This window comes from Thermothelomyces heterothallicus (genome assembly GCF_042370625.1).
Source record: "Thermothelomyces heterothallicus CBS 202.75 unplaced genomic scaffold P884_scaffold_4, whole genome shotgun sequence".
NCBI classification, from domain to species: Eukaryota; Fungi; Ascomycota; class Sordariomycetes; order Sordariales; family Chaetomiaceae; genus Thermothelomyces; species Thermothelomyces heterothallicus.
Window position 1 is genome coordinate 1,192,071 of NW_027192565.1, and position 25,201 is coordinate 1,217,271.

A 25,201-nucleotide genomic window follows, 5' to 3' on the forward strand; every position below is an offset into this window, starting at 1 on the left:
GAATAAAGTAACACCATACCTTGGAGTCGTGACCCACGGCTTCCTCGAACATCTTGGGCTTCTGAACCCCTGAGAGGCTCTCGTGCATGTTGGCACGGCTATCGCTGTCTCCGCTTACCAACGCGGCACCGGCACCGGCACCGGCGACAAACGCGGCAGCAGACATGGCTATTTCGAACTGTTAATATCCGAAGCGGCTCCTGCAGTGATTTGACAAAGAGGAGAATGATCAAAATGTTCGAAGGTAGAGTTAGGATTACGGGTGATGAAGTTAAGGAAGCTGATGTGGATGTGACAGAGGAGAGAAGAGAAAATGGAGTTGCGAGCAGAAACTTAAGGTGAAAAACGGCGGGAAGGGTGGAAGAGGAAGGCACCCTCACGACCTCGGTACCGGGACGGGACCAGGGGCCAACCTTAGTGCATCGAAATTGCTTACCTGGTGTGTCAAAAGATTAGGCTGAAGAGGATTGGATGTCGATGGAGAGAGAGAGAGAGATAATATGTGACTTGATGAGAACAGATGTGTGGAACTGCCGGAAGATAGTCATCAGCTCGAAGAAGAGTGGAAGAGTGCGTGGCCAAGGGTAGAACCCAACTTCTTTCTGGGGCTGAGTTTCGAGTTTGGGTTGGCTGGCCGCGAGGTAGCAAGGCAGCAGTTTCCCACGGCCCTATCTCACTAGTCGGTTCGGACTGCCTGATCTGACTGTGCGTAAATTGAGAAGGAAGGTGCCGGCCGGGTGTGCTGTGTAAGCCGGCGAATCCCGGCCGGGCCTGTGGTCCCTGCCGGCCGAATGTGGGGCCGATGTGGGGCCGAGTTTCACGTTGGTGTTGCCCAGCCAGGTTGCTGCTTCCTGTTCGATGACCGACACTCAAATCATCGTTATGGCGGCTGATAAGCAGGGCAGTAGGACCCTAGCTTCTTGGCCTTTCACCACGACACGCTTGTTGCCTTAACTTTCACGTCAACGCCCCTGCCTTCAGTGCCGTCAACTTGCCATGCACTTGCATGCTCCTGCGAGGCACGCACACACGGCACATGACTTTGAACCGGCACATAGATCTCCTGCAGGAGCCTGCATTAGTCCCTATCATTTTTACTCAAGCCTGTTGATGACAACCCAAGTCATGATCCACCAAAATCAGTGCACGTTGAAAGACTGAAAAAAAAAATCGACCGGAACAAAAGGCATACAAACCTGCATCAGAGGCGCAAGCCGTTCTCGATTGCCGGCGTTTGCTACGCAGTCCCGTCTTCCCCTAACCAGGCCCAACCTGCAGCTGCGTAGATAAAGTCCCAAAGGAAGTACTTTCATGCCGTTTGTACAAAGCGGGTCTCCAGCAAGCAGCAAGCTGATCCGCCCAGGGACTGCCGAACATTGCCAAACATTGGCTGTGACAATGGAGTGAGGAACTCTCGCCAAGAGGGGGCGGAGCGCTCATCTCGTTAAATCAAAAGACTAACCTGCATATATCAGGGCCCGAAAAGTGTTGACAGGGTACACCGCAAATCTTGCTCAGCAAGCAAAGCTCAGATCGCTCTGTGTTGTCTGTCATTACCAACATAGGTGGCCAAGCAGAGCCGCAAAGCCCATCGAACACAGTGCCAGAGCGTCCTTCACAGGCTCGTTCGAGTGTATAGTGGGAATTGGGGTCCTTTTCGGGTATATTGTGTAGTCCTTTTCTATACAGTAATAGTACACATCGCATCGCATCCGCGGTTCGGGAATCCCAGTTCTCATTTCTTCTTGTTGGTGTCTAAGGGCCTGTTAGCACAGCTCAAGGGACAGGAGTGCTACAGGGACTGAAACATACTCGCTTTCCTCTTCTTCTTTGGCGCTCCCTTTCCACGAGCTTTCAGACTGTAGGATGTTAGACTAATACAGACACGAATTGCGCGGAACGGGGCGTGGCGTACGCTGCGATGTGCTCAAGGCGGTCAATTTCCTCCTCATTGTCAACCTCAAGCTCGAGAGGCTTGAACGCATCCTGGAACTGGCGGAACGTCACGATCTTGCGGGGATAATACGAGGCAAGCGCGGGGCCCTTGAGTCTCTGGCGCAGAATCTTGTTGCCGGTCCGGATGCCGTCGGGGTTGAAGGTCGTTGAGAAGAGCTCGCATCGAGCCTACACGAGTCAGCTCTGTCCGTTCGTCTTGTTGATCATCGAGCCATACCCTCATAAGGTCGAGCAACCGCGCGCGGGGAACCGACATCTTGCTGCTACATGGAATGGGCGGGCCAAATTGGGTGGGACGGTGAAATGAACGCGAGGCTTTGACGTTGCGAAGATCTCGGGTGGTTTTGCGCGCCTCCAATCAGCGTCGGGCTGTGTGGGGCGGCAGACGACCCTTGCTGGTGGGGCTGCTTGGTTGCAACTAGTGTAGGTAACCTCAGCTCAGAATCAGAGCTCAAAAGTTCAGAACTCTCTACTTCTTGAAAAGGCATCACATTCGATGACCGGTGTACAACAGGGATTGATTAGATATGGCATAAGGGCGTATATTCTGAGTTCGCATTGTTTCTTTATCACCGCTGAACTGGTACGTTAGTCTGCTCACTGCAATATATTATTTCATCGTTTGCTAATCTGTGGCCTCTGTAGAACTCGAACAAAGTGGATCACAGTTCTCGCTGCGTAAAACCTCACACGAATTGGGGGTTCTCCCACTAATAATTCTTATCCATTCTCTCACATCTTCTACAAGATGCCGAAACGCACCCACAGTGAGTCGGCGTCATCATCGCCGTCGGAGCAGTCAACACAGTCAACAAAATCAACAGAAAGCGAACCCGCTCCAAAACGCACCAGATCCTCTCCCGCGACTACCAGCATATCATCCCCCCAAATCCCCCCCTGGACCATCTTCACCAAATGGACCTCCGCCACCATCACCCGAAGCTACCCGCCCCTCCCGGAAGTCCTCGATCCCGCCCTCGAGACGGCGGCGCTCACGCACTCGGGCATGCGCAAGAGCCTGTCGGACCCCAGCTACGAGCGGCTTGAGTGGATCGGCGACGTGTACCTGGAGCTGGTCGCGTCGGAGCTGATCGCGCAGACCTTCCCGACGCTGGACCCGGGCCGGTGCTCGCACTACCGCGAGATGCTGGTGCGCAACGCCACCCTCGGCCAGTTCTCGGTGCACTACGGCCTGGACAAGCGGGCCAACTTCCCGGCCGAGTTCGGGCTCGGCGGGCGGCCGAACGGGAGCAAGGCGAGCGAGAAGCAGAGAGCCAAGGCGCTCGCCGACATCTTCGAGGCGTACGTCGGGGCGATTGTGAGGTCGGACCCGGAGAACGGCCTGCGCAGGGTGGCGGAGTGGATGAAGGTGCTCTGGGGTCCCGTGCTGGAGAGGCAAATACGGGAGGAGGAGACCGGGGCGAGGGTGAGCGACCGGGAGCTGAACCCGAAGACGAGGCTGGAGCAGCTCATTGGGGGGCCTGGGGTCAGGATCGAGTACAGGGATCTGCCGTCGGGGGGGAAGCGGGACAGGGACACGAACCAGGAGTTGTTCTTCGTGGGGTGTTTCCTGACAGGGTGGGGAGAGACGGGCTTGCAGCTTGGGTACGGCGCAGCGCTCGGCAAGAAGGAGGCCGGCCAGAAGGCTGCAGTAAAGGCGATGGAAAACAAGAAGCTGATGAAGAAGTTTGTCGAGAAGAAGAAGGCTCACATGGCTGCCCGGGCGGCGCAGGCCGAGAAGGCCGAGAAGGCCACATAGTGGATGCCGAGGACTTGGACGAATACAGATTCAGTCCTCCCTACGGCACCCGCCCCAGAGAACCGAAGATGGACGAATCCGTATACGTTAGGTGTCGCCATGGCTTGTCCAGAGGCCCGGCTGCCGAGGCGCCCACAGATGCTAGAAATGCTAAAGCGAAACCTCTCAGGTTTGCTTTGCCTCTTGTAGGGGAGGAGATCTCTGGTTCCACCCTACCAGACGGAATGGAAGAAAACGTCCTCCCCTCGAGTACTTGTCACTAGGAAGTTGCCTTGAGGGCATAATCAAGGGGCATAACCACCCTCATTACCCATTTTGCTAATTCCGGTTCGGGGGGAGGGGTGATCGGTGGTTTGGGGTGACTCGGAACTTATAGTGTATATCAGCAACCTTTTTGTTGCGCCCTATCGACGTCGGCTACGAATGTGACACCGACTGCTCCGCCTTCTCATTTCAAGTACCCGGCTCATATTACGTTTTGCCAGTGATTCGCCCAGATAACACGTAGCAATCGCTACGCTAAGGAGCCCATAGCACGCATCTACCACGAGTAATGCTACAAGTCAGACTCGGAATGCGAGAATCGCACTTTTATTGTATTCGAGAAACAGCCGCTTCCCAGAGGTGCTTTGGTACAAACAATCAAGCACATTGAATTCGGAGAATTTTCACCTTTTTGCGATGCATGCGAAACAGCTTTTTTCTTGGTAATTACGGAACGGGATGTCAACATCCTGGCATTTTCACGTGTCGATGGTAGAAACCGGGCGTTGCTGGCCGTTGTTCATACGCTAGTGCATCAGTGTAGTTAATTAGAGCGGGTCTCGCTGCGCGGGATCGCGCTTTCAGGGGGGAACGATTTGGGGAAGTGGACCACCTATGAATTGCGCTGCCGAGGCAAAAAGCCGTTTCGGTAGCGGGTTGAGGTGCTCTAGCTGTGGGGTGCCATCGTCAGTCATCTCATGCATCCGATACTCGACGTACTGTTCCTCGGCCGAGATGAAGCCATAAGACCTTGTGGTCTGGACGTGCCCGGCTTCTCTTTGTTTTCGGTTGTTTGGGATCATCGCGCATGCTCTCGGACTCGGGCTGGCGGAGCGTTTCGTCGTAAAGCAACCACAACCACACCCCTCGCATCTTCCTCCTCGGGCCTTCTCGGCTGCACCTCATCTGTATGCGTCTGTCCCTCCGGCACGAAGCGACACCGAGCTCGCCGAACTCAACTTTGACCCGTCCCTATCCCAAACCTCTGTTTTCTTTCGTGGCCGCGGCTCCACATCGACACAACACAGAACCTCTGGCACAATGTCGGACTCAATTGGTACGCGTCTCGCATTCCCAAACCATACAATAAAGCTCCTTTCGCAGCACGCTGACCCCGTCATCCTCCTTTGCCCCGTCAAAACAGACCGAGTGTTCGTCCATGCCCTCAACACGGTCAAGAAGATCCCCAAGACCGGGGCCGCCCGGCCGCCACCGTCCGACCGCATGCGCCTTTACGGTCTCTACAAGCAGGCCATGGAAGGCGACGTCGACGGCGTCATGGAACGGCCCACGGCGACGAGCTCGGGCAACAGTGAGGACCTCGTGCGCGAGCAGGACAAGTGGGACGCGTGGAACTCTCAGAAGGGCCTGAGCCGCACCGAGGCCAAGCGCCGCTACGTTGAGGCCTTGATTGAGACCATGCACAAGTACGCCAACACGCCCAACGCGCTCGAGCTGGTTGCCGAGCTCGAGTTCGTGTGGAACCAGGTCAAGAGCAACAGCCCCAGCGCGGCGGGGTCCTCGTCGGAACGAAGCGGCGCCGGCGGGACTGGGGCACAGCGGGGTGGTGTTGGCGGCGCCGGCGGCATCATTCCTAGTCCCGTGGTGAGGCGGTTCCAGGCCCCATTGAGCGGGAGCGAAGGCCCGATGAAGGTGCTTAGTCCGATGAGCGAGGAGGACGAGTCGGAGCGGCGCATGGCCGAGCTGGCGGACCAGACGGACGACGATCCTGGCGAGTACGCACGGCGGCAGGACCAGAGGTCGAAGCGGATGGAGCGGGCCATTGTCAGACTGTCGGCCGAGATCGCGGCGCTGCGTGAGCAGATCGCTACAGGCCGCGAGTGGAGAGCTCGCAGGGAAAGGGGCGTCTTCGCATGGGTTGGCTGGATCTTCTGGGCGGTCGCCAAACACATCACGGTCGACATCGCGCTTTTGCTCCTGCTACTCATATGGATGCGGAAGAGGAGGGATCGGCGGTTGGAAGACAACGTGCGAGCCATCTTTCGGATCGCGCGAGAATATGTCAGCAGCATTTTGCCGCCTCGATGAAGCGCCGCTCAATGCGTGGTGTGCCTTAGCAGCTCCCCATGCTCCTTCTACCTGGGCCTAACCAGCATCCGGGATTCGCGGCCCAGGCGATTCGCGCCAGACGCGGTGAAAGCGATGGCATTCGATATCCCGAAACGCTACGGCAAGCCGTCCGGGCGTCAGATTAGCCGAGTCAAGGCTACACTCGCGTCCGAGACCCTCGAGCGACGGGACCGTTGGGGGTTATCGAAACTACTCAGTCTCAGTTGCGGCAAAATCGGCCGTACTTTTTCCAACTGATGGGCACGACCCGTCTCGAAGCCCGAACATTGGAAGGCTCGTTCGCCTCGCCTACGTTTTGGAGAAGGGGCGTGCCTTTTCCATCCGACAACGCTCTAAAGGGGGCTCAATTCATCCGTCCTTGGGTGATTGAGCCTCCCGCCTGAGCTGCCTGACCATCGAAGCCGGCCTCAGTCGACACAGCCGAGACCGCGAGAGCAACCACACCCCAGCATACAACCTTGTGGCACGGCCGAGGGGTGATGATCAGGATCTGCGGGTTTGGCGAATCGCCAACACAGCAAACAAGACCGATTGGCGTACTCAGAACTGTCACCCTTTCAAGGCTGAAAGCTTCAGGTATTGCCGCATTCATCCTTTACAAAAACATCGTCATGACAGTCGAAACTCATTCAACGGTTTTGAAGCTCCCAGCGCCTGTTTCCTAAGATTTTGGACATGTTATCAACCACAGGCAAAAAAAGAAAAGAAAAGAAAAGAAAAAGAAAAAGAAAAAAAGAAAAAAGGGGGGGGCTTCTTCTAAGATCAAGAATAAGAAGCTAGGGTTGCAGAACGATAACCCATACTTGAAGAATCCGGCCTCGCCTGACTGTTTTGGGAGCGCCATATGGCATCCCCGTTGTAAATGGAGTTTTATTTGCGACAATAGCCCTTGCCGAGCCGTCGTCGGTGCACGACGAAGCTGGCTAGTGACATCCAGACCACCCTACTATTCTCAAGTACATCTTCTAACTGCCCAATCAAACCTCACTCATTTTGGCTCTCACTTTGGTGGCTTCATCCCTTAGTCAGCTTGAATAGCACAAGAAAGATAGCTAGCTAGCTTACAGGCATCAATATGGTTTCCTCTCTCGCACCAGATCTAGCCGGCAAGCAGCCGTTGCTCTATCATTGTCACAAGCAGATATCCTTGGCGAAGAGCGAGACGGATGACTACAATGATGGCGCTCGGTTGACTCTCTGTCGAAAACCCGCGCTCTTCAATGTGGCTCGAATGTTAGAGAATGCGGGCGAGCTGTTTCTGGCCTGGTAGCCAAGACGGATGGTCATGAAGACGACGTGGTAAAGCTTGGAAACAGCCCCCTGGAGGGCCCGCGGTGCCATCGAAGGGAGGGAGTGGCCGGACAAAGACAGCGACAAAGAGTTCATGTGGCTGGTGAGCTGGATGCTCTCTATTGAATTCGTTCACCGACATCTTCTAAGTGTCGACGATATCGATGAAATAACTTTTGTCATACCTAAGGTAGAGTTCCCCCTTTGAACCCGGTCGGCCTCCCTGAAACCCCATCGGAGCGTAAAACGACGTCCATGACCGTTTCTCCTCATACATTGCCTACTTCCTGAGCGGTCCGGATAACTTGCATGACCGTTCCCATTTTAGTCAGGCCGGCGCTGGCCTCTCCTTCGGCGCCTACAAGCCCAATTCGTCGGGAATGATTTAATACTTCCTCGGTAGAGGGTTCCGCTTCCCGTCGTCATCCGGCGACATACCGGGAAGCATCAAAGCGACGTCTTCGTCAATCAGTTTCCCTGCGCAGATCAAGTTGGCAGGGGAGGCAGGATTGTAGAGTGCCTCTCGGATTTCAATTGTTGCCTTCGTGCCGTCGCGTAGAACTGTCTCGTATACGACAACACCAATCTCATTGGCTTGGGTGATATCACCAGATGAGGATAGGTATGCCCTGGGTCTGGGCAATTGGTGTAGCTCAGTGAACCACTTGATCTCGTTAAACACGGTGTCGGCTGCTGCCGAGTCGTAGTAGAGGATGTCTCTTACTGCCTTGGTGGCCTGTTGGACTTCGGAAGTTGATAGGAACGCTTCTGTCAAATCCGCGGGCCGGAGTGAAAAGACGGTCGGATGGAGGCAAAGTTGGTGCAATGGAAGACGCCACGTGTGGCAGAAGTCGTTGGATTAGCAACTCCCGAGTTCGGGTGTGGCGCTGCCGTCGACGAGGGTGCGTTCTTCTTTGCCAGGAAACGAGCCTTCTTCGGCCAGGAGTCTGGTGCCTTTTCTGGGTTGCAGGCCCAACAGACTTGCTTGGGATTGTGGTGCCAGCCGCAGCCACTGCAGTGCTTGACCTCGTGATTAAAGTGCCTGTCACAATCGCGGCACTTGATGTTGCCATACGTTGACCTCTTCTTGTCAGACGGTGGCTTGGAGCGATCATCCATTTTCTTATTGTCGTTACCACTGTTGCCGACAGTGACATTGACAAAATTCTTCTTCATGTCAAGGTCAACACAGGTCTTGGTCATGTCCTTGATGAGGTCGTCCCAGGTAAGGGACTTGTCTTCCATCTTCCGGATGTTACGCTTATAGAGATTAGGGTAGCTCTCCTTGATTGCTGTCAGCACTGGGCAGATATCCGTCTCTGGAGGGTTGATGATGCCCAGGTTGCGCAGTCGCTGACGGAGAACGCAGAGTCGATCAATGTAGCGATCCATAGTATCAAACTTGGACGGCTCGATCGTAATATATTCCTGGATTAACAGCCGAGTTGTGTTGACGGTGGCAGGCAGCAATGCCTCGAAAACCTTTTTGTATGTTGCGCGGGGATCAACAACCTCTGGGTTCCAGCCAATACGTGTCATACGCGACAAGATATTTGACTTCAGAGATGTAGTGATGACCCGGTAGATGTCCGCGCGGTCTGCTTCCCATATGGCGTGGGCAACGATGTCATCCTTGTCAGGTTCAGGGACATCGCTGTCAAGGTAGCGGAGGAGCTCGTACGGTGCCAGCGATGAGCGTAGTTGAGTGTCCCATACCTCCAAATCTTCCTCGCTGGTAAGCGTAGGAAGTGCCACGAATGTCCTTTTTGATGTGAAGAGAGGAGTGCCGTTGCCAGAAGCAAGGGCCTGTAGTTGTTTCATAAGATCATGTCGTGTTCTCTCTGCTGGCGACGGTCGGCAGATTCCCACAAGGCGATCATACGTTGTAGGACATCGTTGTTGTTGTTTTGCTCGTTGTCATCTTGGAGTTGTTCATCCTCCTCTTGCATATGCTGATGCCGGAGCATTCCCACTTTATCTTCTTCTTTTTTGAGCCTGAGCACGGGGTCATCAAGTGGTCCAGACATCTTGAAGATGTTGTATACGTGGATGAGTTGTAGTTCCGAGTGATCTTTCCCTGGGAATCTTGCTGCCTCGCCCGTTCCTTCAGACGGTGGACACCATTCACCCTCGGGTGGTGGGCCTATTCGTGTGAGAAAACGTCTTTAAGGTCTTACAGGTCTTATGCGGGATGACCTCCACAGAGTTGGAATCGCTGGAATCGCTGGTTTCTTGATGGTTTTGATGGTTTTCTTGATGGAAAGAGAGAAATCTTGATGGAATCTTGATGAGAGGGATGGAGGGGATGTTCTTGATGATGGGAGACGACCAGAACCTTCAGAAACCGCTTGACTGAAGGCTGAAGCCCGTAGAGTTAAACGATTTGCAGAGATGCCGAAGAAGGAAGAAATCCGCGAAGAAATGAGTGATGGATTTGGCGATAGATTCGCTGCAGCTTGCTCGAGCTGTCAGTTTTCGATGCGACAGCCGCAAATCTAGCAGACGACGATTGAACGATTGGTGGTTGGATGGTTGGAGGTAGCTGCGGTCGAAAAGATTCGAACAACTGCAGGAGCCTTCAGAAGAGGGCTCATAACGTGTAGATGGATGGATGCGGAAATCAACGATCTTCGTATGACTGCTATGGTGGTGATGATAATGGTGATGATGATAAGAGGCTGTCCAGGGCCATCCTGCAGGAAGATGTGGGTGGCTGTAACCCTGGTGGGGCCGGGAACCCTAGTGGGGGCCCGATCGCAAGGCCGCTTGATCCCATTTGAATTGCTCCGTATCATTCAGTTTAGAGAGTAGGACGGCCGGCGATTGCTGCCTCCCGATGCAGGGGGCTCTGCTGTCAACAGCCCGCGACTTCCTGTTATCAACGAACAGCGAGTGAGTCGGCTAGTCGCCAATCATCGGGCGCAGGGCTTTTGGGGCGCGCTTAAATCTGTGGGCTATGGTCCCGCCTGATTCGCTGTGCCCTTCACAATTTGAGGGAACTTTTTGTAGTTGCATCAGCACAGGTAAGCGGGGGGTTGCATTCCCTTCTCCTCTTGGAAGAAGAAAAACCTGGAGGAAGCCGCCTGTCTCGCCACCTGCGGATACTGCGCATTGTTTGGTCGACCCGGCTTAGCTACAGCCTCGTTACACACCTCCAAACCCTGCATAAACCATGACTGTCACCCACATTGTGCTCTTCCAATTCAAGGCTGATGCCAAGCCAGAAGCTGTCAAGGCAGTGCGTACTCCGTTTGGCGTCCCACAGCCTCGTTTTGAAGGGGGGTGACGGGGTCGTAACAACCAGACTACCTAGCCTCTAACGGCACAACTACTCTAGGTTGTCGACAACTTCCAGTCACTGAAAGACAACTGCATTCACCCAACGAGCAAAACGCCCTACATCCTCTCGCTCAAGTGCGGAAAGGACAACTCGCCTGAGGGCCTGCAGGTGCGGTTCTGCTGAGCCGACGCTGGGCCAAGCAAGGCTCGTGTTCTCCCCCATCCCGTCGGTCTGCTCACGAAGGCACAGAACGGAATGACGCACGGTTTCGTCGTTGAGTTCGCGTCCGCTGAGGATAGGGACTACTATGTGACCACAGACCCGGTTCACCAAAACTTCGTCAAGAGTCTCGGGGATGTGCTTGAGAAGCCAATTGTTCTGGACTTCTCCGATGGAGTGTACTAGGTAGCTAAGTTGTTATTGTGAGCTATAAACAGCTTCCGCCTAGTGTACCCCCCTCTCTTGTTATGTTCGGAGAGAGAGAAGAAAAAAAAACTTCCTGTGCACAGGACATACAGTATGTACAAGGGATTTGGGAAGCAGTGCTCGGTTTGAGCCGCAGCTGCTGTCTGGCTTAAATCCTGTGTGCACCCTGGGCCCTTCAATAGACCCCGCTGCAAAAGACAACCTACACATGCCACTCGGCCAGCCCATCTCGCCGGTAGCAGCAAGATTAGGTCAACGTAAAAATTAACTGGTGGGTTATAGATTCAAGGATGCGGTGTAGGTGCCGTTGCTCCACTGACGAAGTCGTGTTTCGAGTAGGTAGCCAGAGCCGCATCTGGGGATCGTGACGCGTCTTGGATAGCCTTCGTCGAAGGGTTGAACTCGTCGGCAAAATTTCGCAGTCTACCCACCGGGGTAACAAAGAGCGGAGTCGTTGTGAGCATGGAGCCAAATGCTTCAGAGAGAATTCCGCAGCTCAAAAACATCGCCCCAGCCATCTTTGTGCCACTCCAAGACGACATCTTCCTGGCAGAACCGCCGCGGGACCGGGCCGAGCGCCTAAAGAAGATCCTTGAGACCATTGATTATCAGCGGGAGGGCGTCAAGGAGAACCTCCTCTACATGTTCGAACGGGAGAAGAAGCGGGTTGTGCAACAGGCCGCCGAACTGGAGCAAGCACAAGGACCGTCCGCAATCAAGCCGAGTCTAGCCCCGGCTGAGGTGGACGAAATCATCGCCAATATGGAGGCACCGGCGTCGGGTCGCATCGAAGACTACATGATTCGAGACGTTCCCAGATTAGACAGCAGCAAGCCGGTAGCTCCCAATACGTCACTCCGGGACAAAACCGTCACGGAGCTGCTCGCCATGATCGAGGCGGCACTGGCGGATTTGGAGGGATTCGAGAGGCACATGGCAGGCATCAAGAACCGGTACCTTGCATGTCTTGAGCAGGAGATGGCGAGACTGGATCAGGCCGGAAAGCGTCCCGAGGAGAGGTCAGGAGCCGGGGGGGTATGAAGGCAGAAAGAGGGGAGTTCCGTCGACGGACAGACAAGGATGGTTCTTGATTATTACATAGTATACTTTGTTCTGGTAGAATGTGGCAACCGGCGGTAAGAGGCGTTGCTCAGGGAACCTGGAAAGCTCTCACATGCTTCCATAATCGGAGCCAAAATCTCGATCTAGAGCACATGATAGAGGAAGACCTGGTGGAGGCGCGATCCAACACACGAGGGTGTCAGACCGCCGACAAAGTTCTCCTACAATAAGTGCTCAGGAATAAAGAGTACAATGGAGAGAAAAAAAAGGTCAAAATCGGAAGAGTTGCGAAATGTGGGGGCGCTTTTAAAAGCGGCGAGCTTACAAACGGAGGGCTGTGATTGGGCAGTTAAGCGGGCCGCTAGCTCATGTTCTTCCGAATGGCCGTCCCACGCTCTCGACGGGATTGATTGCCAGGAAAGAAACGTCCGCTGCCAGGACAGAAGAATCTCACGACGTTGCGGCCACCACCGCTCGAAACCCCCGCCACTCTCCACTCCGTATAACTCCGTCGAGACGGCACCATGTTGAGGCAGACATTGGCTCGCTCGGCTTGGCGGACTGGCAAGCACCCGGCCCGCGCGGCGAGCCGGGCCTTTTCCGCGACAACACAGCGACCGGCCGAGGTCGAGCTCACAATTGGTGCGCCCCTGCCCGATCCGCCGCTGTCAATTGCTCTGCTGCGTAGATGCTGACTGCTGCTAGATGGGAAGAAGGTCTCGATCGAGGGTGCGCAGACGCTGTCGTGACGGATTGATTGCCGGGATTGCTAATCGAGTTGCAGCCGGGTCCGCCCTCATCCAAGCTTGCGAAAAGGCCGGCGTGACTATCCCAAGGTACGTTCCCACCAACCCACGTTCGCCGCCTTCGCCCACCGCCTCGACCTCATGCTGACTGCCACAGATACTGCTACCATGAGTACGTCCCGCGCGTCTCGCACATCTTTGCTGCCCATCTCTGCTGCCCTCCCCCCCCCCCCCCCCCTTCCTCTCCCGTCGTCTCCCGCGCCCTTCTAGCTAACGAAATATGCCTCGCCAAGGAAACTCATGATTGCCGGCAACTGCCGTATGTGCCTGGTCGAAGTCGAGCGGTCGCCCAAGCCCGTCGCGTCGTGCGCATGGCCCGTACAACCCGGCATGGTCGTCAAGACCAACTCGCCTCTGACACACAAGGCACGCGAGGGCGTGATGGAATTCCTCCTGGCCAACCACCCGCTCGACTGCCCCATCTGCGACCAGGGCGGTGAGTGCGATCTTCAGGACCAGTCGATGCGGTACGGCGCCGACCGTGGCCGGTTCCACGAGATTGGCGGCAAGCGCGCGGTGGAGGACAAGAACATCGGGCCCCTCATCAAGACATCCATGAACCGGTGTATCCACTGCACGAGGTGCATCCGGTTCGCCAACGACATTGCCGGCGCCCCGGAGATGGGCTCGACCGGCCGCGGCAACGACATTCAGATCGGCACCTACCTCGAGAAGAATCTGGACACGGAGCTCTCCGGCAATGTCATCGACCTCTGCCCCGTCGGCGCCCTGACCTCGAAGCCGTACGCCTTCCGTGCCCGCCCTTGGGAGCTGAAGCGGACCGAGTCCATCGATGTGCTGGACGGTCTTGGCTCCAACATCCGTGTCGACTCGCGCGGCCTCGAGGTCATGCGCATCCTTCCCCGCCTCAACGACGACGTCAACGAGGAGTGGATCAACGACAAGACCCGCTTCGCCTGCGACGGCCTCAAGACCCAGAGGCTCACGATCCCGTTGGTGCGCCGGGACGGCAAGTTCGAGCCGGCCACGTGGGAGCAGGCCCTCACCGAGATCGCGCACGCGTACCAGACCCTGGCCCCCAAGGAGAACGAGTTCAAGGCCATCGCCGGTGAGCTCATCGAGGTGGAGTCGCTCGTGGCGATGAAGGACCTCGCCAACAGGCTGGGCTCCGACAACCTTGCCCTCGACATGCGCAATGGCAGCAAGCCGGTTGCGCACGGCATCGACGTGCGGTCCAACTACCTCTTCAACTCCAAGATCTGGGGCATCGAGTCGGCCGACTGCATCCTCCTGGTCGGCACGAACCCGAGACACGAGGCTGCCGTCCTGAACGCCCGCATCCGGAAGCAATGGCTGCGCTCGGATCTCGAGATCGGCGTCGTCGGTCAGACCTGGGATTCCACCTTCGAGTTTGAGCACCTCGGCACCGACCTGAACGCGCTCAAGGAGGCCCTGGCCGGTCCCTTCGGCAAGAAGCTCCAGGCTGCAAAGAGGCCCATGATCATCGTGGGCTCCGGCGTGACCGAGCACCCCGACGCCAAGTCCTTCTACGAGACCGTCGGCCAGTTTGTCGACAAGAACGCCGCCAACTTCCTCACCGACGAGTGGAACGGCTACAACGTGCTGCAGCGCGCCGCTTCCCGGGCCGGCGCCTTCGAGGTCGGCTTCGTGACGCCCTCCGCAGCCGTGGCCGAGACCAAGCCCAAGTTCGTCTGGCTCCTGGGCGCCGACGAGTTCGACGAGGCCGACGTGCCCAAGGACGCCTTCATCGTCTACCAGGGCCACCACGGCGACCGGGGCGCGCAGATCGCCGACGTCGTCCTCCCCGGCGCCGCCTACACCGAGAAGGCCGGCACGTACATCAACACCGAGGGCCGCGTCCAGATGACGCGCGCCGCGACCGGCCTGCCGGGCGCCGCCCGCACCGACTGGAAGATCATCCGCGCCGTCAGCGAGTTCCTGGGCGTGCCGCTCCCGTACGACGACGTGGCCCAGCTGAGGGACCGCATGGCCGAGATCAGCCCGGCGCTCGCCGCCTACGACGTCGTCGAGCCCGTCGCGCTCAAGCAGCTCAGCAAGGTGCAGCTGGTGGACCAGAACAAGGGCGCTAAGCCCACGGGGGAGCCGCTGCGCAAGGTCATTGAGAACTTTTACTTTACCGATGTCATCTCGAGGAGGTGAGTTCCCCCCCCCCCCCCCCCCCCCCCCCCTTTTTTTCCTTTTTTTTTTTCTTTTTTTTTTCTGTTTGCTGTTGTTGCTGTTGTTGCTGTTGTCGTCGTTGGTGGAAGAGACTAACAAGTAACAAAACTTCAGCTCCCCCACAATGGCGCGCTGCTCGGCGGCCAAGGAGACGGGTGACCCGCGGACAAACTTCATGGCGCCCGGCATGGAAGAGGACAGGCCGATGGGCCAGGTGGCGTACGGGGCATAGAGAGAGTCAATCCGACGAGGTGGCTGTTGTTGTAAGAAGAGCAGTAGAAACAAACAAATCTGTCTATAAGCACTTATCTCTCACCCGCGTCGGTGCCCTCTTTTTCCCTTTGTCTTGTTTTTTCTGTTGGTTGTACATAGTGGGAGTCGCAGGAGGAGAATAAGTAGTTACATGGTACGCCGAGTTCCCTGGTATGCTTAAACAAACACATAGAGATGGGAACGAGCTGATTGGGGATGCTAGGAAGAGTCAGCTCTGTTGATGTGATGATTATTCGATTATAAAATCCAGCTGCCGTGCTGGCTAACATCCCAGCATCCCGTCCCTGATACTCCATAGCATGCTAGCTCGTTACGATATGACCCATCCTCCCCCTAGTGGTGAGTTGATGTCCTTGGACGGCGACAAGAGGCTCAACAGAAGCGAGAGGTCAGTAGCAGCTCCTCGGTTTCAGCAGCAGATGGTATCCTTGCCCTTCCTTCTCTTTGGTCTTTGCGATCTTCCATCTCTCCTTCTATGGGTGCTGATGCCATGGTCCCGGGGAAGTTGGACCTAGGTTGGCAGTGCTTCCGCACAAGGAGGAGCTTGTTCCTTTGGGACGGGGGCGTGATGTGTGCGAAACCACGAGATGAGCGACATGCAAGCTAGTGGGTTCCCAAAACGCCATCCCGTCGCTGTCCACGTTGTGCTTATAAAACGGACTACCGCGAGTGGCTCTACTCGTCGCTGGGCAGGGGAGGGAACTCCTTGTCGACCACGTCCCCAAAGACGCTCCCGACCCCCACCGTGTCGGACGGCACGTCCTTCTCCCACGGCTTGCGAGGCGCTTTCATCCTGCCAAAGGGGGTAACTCCCTGTTTACGTGGTTCCGGGGTCAGTTCGACAAGATCTCACGGCGGGCCCCTAGCCTCTCTCTGTTTTGGAGTGGGCAAAAAGTTCATTGTCTTCAAGGGGGGGGGTCAGGAAACCAGACTACTAACCGGCGGTCGCACGACAGTATCCGGGATCTCCTTGATCCCGGGGATCGGCTTGCCCGTCGTCACGGCCTCGATCAGGTCCTGGAAGTTCTCCGGGTACGGCGCGCCGTCGCCCGTGTTGCTGTGGTTGACCCCGTCGTCGGCCTTCTTGCTCAGGTCGACCTTGGGGGCGTTCAGCTGCCAAGCGGGGATGTTCTGGTTGGCGCCCGCAGCGGAGGATGACGACGACGACGACGACGACGACGTTGCCGACCCGGGCGCGCCGCCGCCACCGCCGCCGCCGCCGGCGCCCTCTCCTGCCATGCGCTGCCGGATCTCCTCGAGCCTGGCGAGGATGGCGGAGTCCGGGCACGAGGACGGGTGAGAGGCGCTGTAGGCCTCGTACGCCGCGCGGTCGACGTCGGTGTTGAAGCGGGACTTGTACCACCAGATGCGGGCTTGTAGGGTGGTGCTCAGGGCCTTTTGGCGGCTGAAGCCGTCGGTGGCGCCCAGGAGAGACGGGCCCAGAGTAGCCATGAGGCCTTGCTGATGGCCCGGGTTGTTAGCTGGATCTAACCTGACGGGACAAGTCCGCCGAGGATGAGTTTTTTTTTTTTTTTTTTTTTTTTTTTTTTTTTTTTTTTTTTTTTTTTTGGGGGGGGGGGGGGGGGAGGGCGGCCCGGCTTACAAGGAATGAGCGGTCTCGCACCCACGGGTACGTGTCAAATCTCTTGAATGCGGCCTCGCTATCGCCTGGCTGAGCCGGAACCACGCCCGAGCCTTGACTCTTGTTTGCCTCCATTAGAGATACTGGTCCTTAAGAATGCATCCGCGGCTCAGGAGAATGGTTGATCAGGACGGAGCTGTTCGGTGGGAGTTGACTCGAAGCGATCTTGGTTGGGGGGGGGGGGTTGTGGAGAGGGGAAATATCGATATAAACCGTTAAATCGAAATGTTGTGAATTCTGGAGGCCAAAACATGACAAAATAAAGAATTGATAAGAATGAGCCGGCTGTTCCAATTCAGAGCTTGCTCAATCGCGTTCAGTGCTTGGTTTCATTGTTGTTTGAACCTACCGGCTTGGAGTCTCGCATGTGAGAGGCCCATCGGCACAGTGTGTGGGGTTCTAGAAGCTCAGCCTTCGGCAACCCCACGACCCCACGATCCCCACGATCCCGACGGCATTCTCCTCCCATGCCCTGCCCCGACACCCAACAGCATAAGGTGCGAAGACTACGAGTCCTCTCAGTCGGTACATCGGAGATAACAACGTATCACTCCATCTCTCCTGGCTCGGTGCCTAGAGTTCGACACTTCCATGCTCAACTCCTTCCACTTCGGGTCGTTGAAATATTACCTTGTTTTCAACATGCTTCGTTGCGCCGGAGACTCCTTGCCGCAGAGATATCGTGAAGCCAAGCAAAGTTTGAAAGTAGTTGAAAAGAAAAGATTTATCCAGTAATAAACATTCCCGCGTCTCTTTTTTCCCCAAAATGCCTATAGCTCGTCTTCGTTCCTCATGAACTCGTTGGCTGGGTTAGGTCACTTCATGCCGGACCATAATTAAGACGTGACTCGCCCTCGGCCACTACCTTCATAGCCAGACGGCTACAATGAGCATTATATCAGACTCAAGTGGAACATTGCCTTGGCATTGTTCATGGCGCAGCTTGAATCCTACCCGAGTGTCGAGTGAGCGCGAGCCAAGTTGATCGGCAGGTCAGACGCCGGATTCGACAACCGTGATGATTGGTCTTCTCGGACAATGTAGACCAAATCCGCCCTACTTGACTATCAAAGAATATATCGTCTTACGGACAACACAGCACCGAGCCGCATGGCCACGTAGATCAGCGCTTCCGGTCCAAACGGGTCGAGGCAATGTGATTAAGCCAAGGAGATGGGATTCTTCCTAACGAAAACAATACTTGCTCTGATTTATCCTCGGGACGGATCGAGGCTCGAATCTGCGCATAAACGAGTCCCCAAAGATATCTACCTCAGCTTCTCCGACGCTAGTCAGCAGAAAAACAACCATTGCATCCCAACCTGCCTCTGAAGTCAACGCCATGCAGTTCCGCACCCCTCTCCTCCTACTCCTGGGCAACGCCGTCTTTGGCCTTGCCCTACCCTCTCCCGCCGGCAAGCCCGGAGAAGACGTGCTCGAGAAACATTGCATTTCCTCAGGCGGTGACTGCACCAATCGCTACACCGAATGCTGCTCTCAGCAGTGCTCCATTTCCCACGACGGCAGCGACTTCTGCTTCTGAAGCACCGAGCGAGATCTGTTTCCGAGCATCGGTTATCAAACTTCTCTTTCCCTCTGCGCAAGTTAGGTAGTCACTTGGCTAGCAATTCTCAGCTGGATTGTCATGGTGGTCAAGGGTACCGAGGTTGAGCTTTGGAATCATGCTAACCGATAACTTGTGTCGATTGGAATTTGGTGCATGTTTCCAGGTCTGGTATGTCAGGTGCGACCGCGAATCGATTCTAATTTGTTATCGAGTTCTTCCTGTACCTAACCTGAAGCGACTCAACATGACTCAAACTTCGAAAAATCATATTTGAGTCGTTTTCTAATTACCACACCAAGAGTGTCGTACTCCTCGGAATCTGCCTTCATTCTTTTGACGTCTATCGGGTTCGGAGAGAAGTGTGATTCTGATTATGCCTCTATAAAGTTCTTGTCAAGCAGCAAAACAAACTTCGAGATCGGGAATTCCAGGGTTAGGGTTTCCATCACTGTAACAGGCAACCATCAAGGCGGATCTCCGAACCCCGAATTGCAAACTTGTCCCGGGACCCCGATCCTTCTGAGATTGGGCCCATCCCTTTACCATCTCAGCAATGCGTCGCGCCGCCGTCCACGCGTTCCGCACAAGCATCCAATGCAGCGCCTGGGGCCTTCGCTTTAGCACTCGCCGGGGCCTATCTCCGCTGCTCCTGCCAACCGCGACCAGGCGGAGCGCCGCCGCCGCAGCCTCGACCCGCCGATTCCTGTCCGCGTCCCCACCCGCCCGCAGCAGCAGCAGCAGCAGCAACCGCCTGCGGGCGGCCGAGCACGCACCGGTGCCCGGCGAACCGCTGCGATCATCCATGTCTCTCCGCCGGGCGTCCGTGGCGCTGGTATCGGCGCTGGTCGGCTACGGCGCGTACTACTCGTACAACGGCAACGCCACCGACAGCCTCGTCAAGCGGGCGTACTCGTCCTCGTCCTCGTCGAGCAGCACGTCGACCGCGACGGGCGCCGCAGCGGCGCAGACCCGGTCCGTCTTGGTTATCGGCGCCGACGAGCTGCACACGGGCACCTTTGTCGGCGACGGGCCAATCTCCAAGACGACGAGCGACGACGGGAGGAGAGTCATCGAGATGTTGACCCCCGAGCAGGCGACCCAGATGCTCCGCAGGAACGAGGAGTCGTACTATGTCAATCGCGGCCAGGGCGTGGTGCGCTACGATGTCGTGCAGTTGCCTAGCAACGACCCCATCGAGGATGATCATGCCGAGAAAATCGTCGAGATACCGGACAAGAGCGAGGCTCACGGGAGTAGCGACTGGATGTTCTGGGGTGTCTTTGACGGCCATTCGTGAGTCGAATTTTTTTTCCTTCTATTTTTTTCTCCCTGGCCGGGGACCCGTGGGTGCAATACATGGATTGCTGACTGCTGGTGTGTGTGTACAGTGGATGGACGACCTCGGCAAAGCTGCGCCAGGCTCTCGTCACATTCGTCGCCCGCGAACTGAACGACACGTATAGGGCAGCGAATCTCATGCCGTCGCAGGAGGCAGTCGACGCCGCCATCAAGAGGGGCTTCCTTAAACTGGACGACGATATCGTCAACCAGAGCGTGCAGAAGGTCTTGCAAGCCAACAATAAGATTGCCGCCGCCGAGCTGCTGGCCCCGGCCCTGTCCGGCTCCTGCGCGCTCCTCTCATTCTACGACAGCCGGTCCAAGTTGCTGCGCGTCGCATGCACGGGCGACTCACGGGCCGTCCTGGGTCGCCGGTCAGCGTCGGGCAAGTGGGTCGCCACGCCGCTCTCGGTCGACCAGACGGGCAGCAACCCCGACGAGGCGGCCCGGCTACAGAAGCAGCACCCCAACGAGCCGCACGTCGTCCGCAACGGCCGTGTCCTGGGTGGATTGGAACCTACACGCGCCTTTGGAGACGCCAGCTACAAGTGGACCCGCGAGGTTTCCGAGAAGCTGAGGCAGCACTTCTTTGCGCGCTCCGTCTCGTCCTTCCTCAAGACCCCCCCATACGTGACCGCCGAGCCGGTCATCAGCACAACCAAGATTGAGCCGGAGAACGGCGACTTTGTCGTCATGGCGACCGATGGCCTCTGGGAGATGCTCACCAACGAGGAGGTTGTTGGCCTGGTCGGCAAGTGGCTCGAGAGCCAGCAGATCACCAAGAGCGACTCCGCCTCGCAGTTCGACTCGGTCTGGACGCGTATCTTTGGATCGCGCGGTACCAAGGGCGGTCTGCCCGTCGAAGCGCCCCGGGAGACAGACGCCAGCGGCGGGCAGAAGACTCCGTTCCGCGGGGCGCGGCAGTGGGGAGGCTCGTCCGACAAGTTCGTCGTGCAGGATCCCAACGCCGCCACACACCTGGTGCGCAACGCGCTCGGTGGCAAGAATCAGGAGCAGGTATCGGCGCTGCTGACGCTGCCGGCTCCCTTCTCGAGGCGGTATCGGGACGACTTGACGGTGCAGGTCATCTTCTTCGGAAACGGCGAGCGGACGGGCGAGGTGGTGGTGAATCTGGACGCGACCGCGCCGGCAAAGGAGCCTGTCAAGGCCAAGCTGTGACATCTGTTTCTGCAAAGTGTTCCGGGTTTTCCAGGTTAACGGTTATTCCAGTCTGCGCTGGTGGGTTGGGTTCATCCTGGCGGAAAGGGCGCGGGGTTGGGCGCAATGGTTGATATCCCGGGGTGCGAGGAGACGTATTCTGCCATTTTCTCTCCTGTCTTACTGTTCTTTCATCCATAATCGCATTGCAAGGAGGAAACAAGCGTCATCAATCATCCTGCATTATCTGAATGTCAAGTGGAGCACTAGGTGCTATTTATTTCTTCCTCATCTTGCCCTTGCCTCGATCCGTCACGAGGGTTTCAGGAACCCTGGGGCCTTGGCCAAGGCCAGAGCACACGTAGTGGGCAGCGTGGGCTCCAGCGGCCACGTTGGTTGGCCCGCTTTTCTGAGAACGATGCGGGCCTTGCCTGATCCTGCCTTGCATAAGGTACAGAGTAATCCGTACAGGGCAAGCGTCCCGTTGCGGCGCAACTGCCAAGCGCGGCGCCCTGGTTCAAGGCGACGGCGGGGCTTGCTTTGGCGCCGCGTCTTGACGTCACAGGCTGGCCCTGTCAGCGGGCGAGGCCTGGCAATTGGGCTCCTACACTAGTGGGAGTTACCAACATACACTAGCTATGGCCAACAGGATGCTTCGACCCCTCCACTGCCACTCCTCCCGTTCCCGCGGCGCCCATTCTTCGATAAGGTACCGGCAGTTAGTTGTCTGGTCTGGTCCAAGTTTCACAAGCTAGCGACCCCTGACCAACAACTAGATTTGTTGATTTCAGCCCGACTTTGTCGCTTTTTTTTCTTCGCTTGCTGTTATTTTTTTTTCTTCCTCCCACTTGTTGAGCAGCTCGCCATTGGTTTTTCTTCCGTACTGGCGCTTTCTAAGGCCTCCCGTCTTTTTTGTGTCGAGTTGGTTTGCGAGCGGCAAGACGAGGGGAGAAGTTGCGCCGGTTCTCGAGGGGCCTAAGGTCATTTCTGCGAGCACACCATGCCTGTCTTCGATGGCCACGAGTACCTCACCGAAGAAGAGCGGAGGTTGAAGGAGGACCGCGAGCGGAAGAAGTACTGGAAGAAATGGGGATCCTACCTCTCTGAGAGGCAGTGGGCGACCGGTGAGTACTCCGTTTCCAGCGGGCGTGCGTGAAGGTTGTCGCGTCTGACCGAGCCAATGCAGTGCGCGAGGATTACAGCGCGGACGGAGATGCTTGGAGTCGTAAGTTATCTGGAACCGTCGACGCCTTTTTGCTTCCGCTGACGTCGAATATCGCGAAAGACTTCCCGCACGATCATGCCCGGTCCCGCGCGTACAGATGGGGCGAGGACGGCATTGCTGGTGTTTGCGACACACATGGCCTGCAGAACATTGCGTTTGCTTTCTGGAACGAGAAGGAGTATGGTTCAATTGCACCCTGCAACGCTACTGTGGCCAGCCTGCTAACTGCGCCTGCCTAGCCCATTCCTCAAGGAACGACTGTTCGGCTTGTCCAACCCACAGGGGAACCACGGTGAGAGCATCAAAGAGGCTCATTTTCACTTGGACAATACGCCAGTGAGTTATTTGTACACCGTGTTGCCAGCGAAGGCCCCAGCTAACTTTGACACCGGCAGACGGTAAGATCAGGGCATGCCCACCCGAGATGATTCGGAAGCTTATGTGTCACAGCACTCGTACATGAAATACCTGTACAAGTACCCGCAGAAGGAGTTCCCTTACGAGGATCTGCTCAAGGAGAATGCGAGGCGCGGCAAACAGGAAAGGGAATATCAGATTCTCGACACTGGCGTCTTCGACGAGGACCGCTACTGGGATATCTTCATCGAAACCGCCAAGGAAGACGATGACCCGGATGAGCTCCTCTTCCGCGTGACCGCATGGAACAGGGGCCCCGAGCGCGCACCTCTCCACATCATCCCGCACGTCTGGTTCCGGAATACCTGGTCATGGGGCCGCGAACCTCCAGAGAACCGGCCTTCTATGGGTGTCTACGATGAGAACTTGATAAAGTCGAAGCATCACCGCTTAGGAGAGCGTTACGTCCTCTTCTCGCCATCGCCCGGCGTCGGACCTAGCGGGGAAGATGTTCAGCCGGACTTGCTCTTCACTGAGAATGAAACGAACTTTGAGCTCCTGTATGGTGGAAAAAACGAGTCAAAATACGTCAAGGATGCGTTCCATCGCTACATCGTTAACCGCGAGAAGGACGCCGTGAATCCGGCTCAGGTTGGAACCAAAGCGGCCGCCTGGTTCGCGTTCAATGAAGCAGGCGGTGTCAATCCTGGCGAGTGCGCAGGTAAGCATATCTCCGCGCTTCAGATGTTGGAAATGGGAACTGACAGAGCCAGTTGTTCGCTTCCGATTCTCCAGGAAAGCCGAGACATACCTCGACGAGGAGGAATTCGACGATATCATTGAGAGGAAGCGGGAGGAAGCTGACGATTTTTATTACCACATCAGCCCCCTGCCGATGTCTGATGATCTCCGCAACATCCAAAGGCAGGCCTTCGCCGGTATGATGTGGTGCAAGCAACACTACCTGTTCATCTGGGACGAGTGGGCACATGGCGACCCCAGCCAGCCGCCGCCGCCACCCGGCCGGAAGGGGATTCGCAACGCTGCCTGGAAACACTTGCACTGTGACGACATTCTCTCGATGCCAGACTCCTGGGAGTACCCATTCTTTGCCGCGTGGGATACGAGCTTCCACTGCATCACATTGGCCATGATGGACCCGGACTTCGCCAAGAAGCAGCTGGATCTCTTCACCCGCGAGTGGTACTGCCATCCCAATGGCCAACTTCCTGCGTGAGTTTCCAACTAAGTAAGACTCTCTTCTCTGTAGAATTGATCTACTGACCTCGGATAGATACGAGTGGAACTTTGGCGATGTCAATCCTCCTGTCCACGCCTGGGCGACGTTCCGCGTGTTCAAGATCGAGCGCAAGTTGTACGGCAGGCAAGACCTCGACTTCCTCGAGCGGGTCTTTCAGAAGTTGTTGCTCAACTTCACCTGGTGGGTGAACCGGAAAGACGTTGAGGGCAAGAATGTCTTTGAGGGTGGCTTCCTCGGGCTGGACAACATCGGCTTGTTCAACCGCTCGGAGCCACTCCCAACCGGAGGCACGCTGGAACAAGCGGACAGCACGGGCTGGATGGCTTTCTACTGTCTCAACATGCTCAACATTGCCCTGGAGCTCGCCAAACATCGGCGGATCTACGAGGACATTGCTACCAAGTTCTTTGAGCACTTTATCCTCATCAGTGACGCCATGACGTTCCGGATGGGTCAGAAGGACGAGAAGTCGCTCTGGAACGAAGAAGACGGCTTCTACTATGACGCGATTTCGTGGGGCGGCCCCTGGATTCAGCAGATGCCTGTCAGGTCCCTGGTTGGCCTGATCCCCCTGTACGCGACTCTCACGCTCGAACCCGAGCTCATCAACAAGCTCCCCACCTTCAAAAAGCGCGTTGAGTGGTTCATGGCCAACCGCTGCGATGTTGCCGAAAGGACAATGCACAGCATCCGCACCCGCGGCAAGGGCAACAGGATCCTCCTGTCGCTTGTGAACAAGGAGCGGCTCATCAAGATCCTCGAGCGTATGCTGGATGAAGACGAATTCTTGAGCCCACATGGTATCCGTTCCCTGTCCAAGTACCACAAGGATCACCCTTACTCCATGGAAGTTAACGGCCAGGTCTTCAAGGTCGGCTATGTCCCTGGCGACTCGGACAGCGGCCTTTTCGGCGGCAACAGCAACTGGCGGGGACCAATCTGGCTGTGTGTCAACTTCCTCCTGGTCGAGTCGCTCCAGCGCTTCTACCTATTCTTTGGACAGGATCTGAAAGTCGAGTGCCCTGTGGGATCAGGCGATTACATGCATCTTGGGCATGTCTCGGAGGAGATACAGCACCGGCTGCAGCATCTCTTTGCTCGCGACAACGACGGCCGCCGCAGCATCAACGGCGGCAACGACATCCTCGACTTCGATCCGCATTGGAGAGACTATCTCTGGTTCTACGAGTTCTTTGACGGAGACACCGGCCGCGGCCTTGGTGCAACCCATCAATGTGGTTGGACAGGCCTCATCGCACGGATGATCCACGACACTGGGTATGTTC

General features: G+C 56.5%; 10 protein-coding genes across 10 annotated transcripts in view; 8 read left to right on the plus strand and 2 right to left on the minus strand.

Moving 5' to 3' along the window:
- Positions 1–1,392: 1,392 nt before the first annotated feature.
- P884DRAFT_327816 (mitochondrial 37S ribosomal protein mS33) lies at positions 1,393–2,212 on the minus strand (the record flags this gene model as incomplete). The annotated part of the gene is made up of 4 exons (XM_069445565.1): positions 1,393–1,755; positions 1,813–1,859; positions 1,916–2,124; positions 2,174–2,212. 4 exons carry the CDS (start codon positions 2,210–2,212, stop codon positions 1,736–1,738), a joined length of 315 nt encoding a protein of 104 aa, XP_069300197.1. The 3' UTR covers positions 1,393–1,735.
- Positions 2,213–2,469: 257 nt separating this feature from the next.
- Positions 2,470–3,917, plus strand: P884DRAFT_97334 (ribonuclease III domain-containing protein). The gene is made up of 2 exons (XM_069446207.1): positions 2,470–2,539; positions 2,602–3,917. Exon 2 carries the CDS (start codon positions 2,705–2,707, stop codon positions 3,713–3,715), a length of 1,011 nt encoding a protein of 336 aa, XP_069300198.1. The 5' UTR covers positions 2,470–2,539; positions 2,602–2,704; the 3' UTR covers positions 3,716–3,917.
- Positions 3,918–5,020: 1,103 nt separating this feature from the next.
- P884DRAFT_297610 (acyl CoA binding protein-domain-containing protein) lies at positions 5,021–6,028 on the plus strand (the record flags this gene model as incomplete). Its single annotated transcript, XM_069444535.1, has 2 exons — positions 5,021–5,036; positions 5,124–6,028. The coding sequence occupies 2 exons, from the start codon at positions 5,021–5,023 to the stop codon at positions 6,026–6,028; spliced, it is 921 nt and encodes a 306-aa protein (XP_069300199.1).
- Positions 6,029–10,532: 4,504 nt separating this feature from the next.
- Positions 10,533–11,045, plus strand: P884DRAFT_297612 (stress responsive A/B barrel domain-containing protein; the record flags this gene model as incomplete). Its single annotated transcript, XM_069444536.1, has 3 exons — positions 10,533–10,598; positions 10,698–10,808; positions 10,890–11,045. 3 exons carry the CDS (start codon positions 10,533–10,535, stop codon positions 11,043–11,045), a joined length of 333 nt encoding a protein of 110 aa, XP_069300200.1.
- A 223-nt stretch (positions 11,046–11,268) lies between these two features.
- P884DRAFT_97376 (uncharacterized protein) lies at positions 11,269–12,217 on the plus strand. Its single transcript, XM_069446208.1, has 2 exons — positions 11,269–11,337; positions 11,406–12,217. Exon 2 carries the CDS (start codon positions 11,529–11,531, stop codon positions 12,105–12,107), a length of 579 nt encoding a protein of 192 aa, XP_069300201.1. The 5' UTR covers positions 11,269–11,337; positions 11,406–11,528; the 3' UTR covers positions 12,108–12,217.
- Positions 12,218–12,652: 435 nt separating this feature from the next.
- On the plus strand, positions 12,653–15,573 carry P884DRAFT_290256 (uncharacterized protein; the record flags this gene model as incomplete). The annotated part of the gene is made up of 6 exons (XM_069444049.1): positions 12,653–12,770; positions 12,834–12,857; positions 12,913–12,968; positions 13,036–13,046; positions 13,168–15,072; positions 15,209–15,573. 6 exons carry the CDS (start codon positions 12,653–12,655, stop codon positions 15,324–15,326), a joined length of 2,232 nt encoding a protein of 743 aa, XP_069300202.1. The 3' UTR covers positions 15,327–15,573.
- A 469-nt stretch (positions 15,574–16,042) lies between these two features.
- Positions 16,043–17,084, minus strand: P884DRAFT_275595 (uncharacterized protein; the record flags this gene model as incomplete). The annotated part of the gene is made up of 3 exons (XM_069442864.1): positions 16,043–16,180; positions 16,307–16,828; positions 16,971–17,084. 3 exons carry the CDS (start codon positions 17,082–17,084, stop codon positions 16,043–16,045), a joined length of 774 nt encoding a protein of 257 aa, XP_069300203.1.
- Positions 17,085–18,284: 1,200 nt separating this feature from the next.
- P884DRAFT_256359 (uncharacterized protein) lies at positions 18,285–18,618 on the plus strand. Its single transcript, XM_069441059.1, has one exon. It carries the CDS (start codon positions 18,352–18,354, stop codon positions 18,550–18,552), a length of 201 nt encoding a protein of 66 aa, XP_069300204.1. The 5' UTR covers positions 18,285–18,351; the 3' UTR covers positions 18,553–18,618.
- Positions 18,619–19,083: 465 nt separating this feature from the next.
- On the plus strand, positions 19,084–21,346 carry P884DRAFT_218683 (phosphatase 2C-like domain-containing protein). Its single transcript, XM_069439384.1, has 2 exons — positions 19,084–19,869; positions 19,965–21,346. Exons 1-2 carry the CDS (start codon positions 19,130–19,132, stop codon positions 21,091–21,093), a joined length of 1,869 nt encoding a protein of 622 aa, XP_069300205.1. The 5' UTR covers positions 19,084–19,129; the 3' UTR covers positions 21,094–21,346.
- A 726-nt stretch (positions 21,347–22,072) lies between these two features.
- Positions 22,073–25,201, plus strand: part of P884DRAFT_275597 (Six-hairpin glycosidase-like protein) — a gene marked incomplete at both ends in the record, with an annotated part of 4,549 nt that continues 1,420 nt past the window's right edge. Inside the window, 7 exons of the mRNA XM_069442865.1 lie at positions 22,073–22,196; positions 22,259–22,297; positions 22,358–22,475; positions 22,537–22,633; positions 22,748–23,375; positions 23,428–23,887; positions 23,949–25,193. Of these exons, the coding sequence (XP_069300206.1) occupies positions 22,073–22,196; positions 22,259–22,297; positions 22,358–22,475; positions 22,537–22,633; positions 22,748–23,375; positions 23,428–23,887; positions 23,949–25,193 (2,711 nt within the window). The remainder of the gene's footprint in view (positions 22,197–22,258; positions 22,298–22,357; positions 22,476–22,536; positions 22,634–22,747; positions 23,376–23,427; positions 23,888–23,948; positions 25,194–25,201) is intronic.

What these genes read in the sequence shown, in the direction of transcription:
- P884DRAFT_97334 (XM_069446207.1), top strand. Translation starts at nt 2,705, where the DNA reads ATGCCGAAACGCACCCACAGTGAGTCGGCGTCATCATCGCCGTCGGAG.
- P884DRAFT_97376 (XM_069446208.1), top strand. Translation starts at nt 11,529, where the DNA reads ATGGAGCCAAATGCTTCAGAGAGAATTCCGCAGCTCAAAAACATCGCC.
- P884DRAFT_256359 (XM_069441059.1), top strand. Translation starts at nt 18,352, where the DNA reads ATGCAGTTCCGCACCCCTCTCCTCCTACTCCTGGGCAACGCCGTCTTT.
- P884DRAFT_218683 (XM_069439384.1), top strand. Translation starts at nt 19,130, where the DNA reads ATGCGTCGCGCCGCCGTCCACGCGTTCCGCACAAGCATCCAATGCAGC. An exon ending in GGTGTCTTTGACGGCCATTC is followed by an intron (nt 19,870 to 19,964) that starts GTGAGTCGAATT and finishes GTGTGTGTACAG; the next exon opens with TGGATGGACGACCTCGGCAA.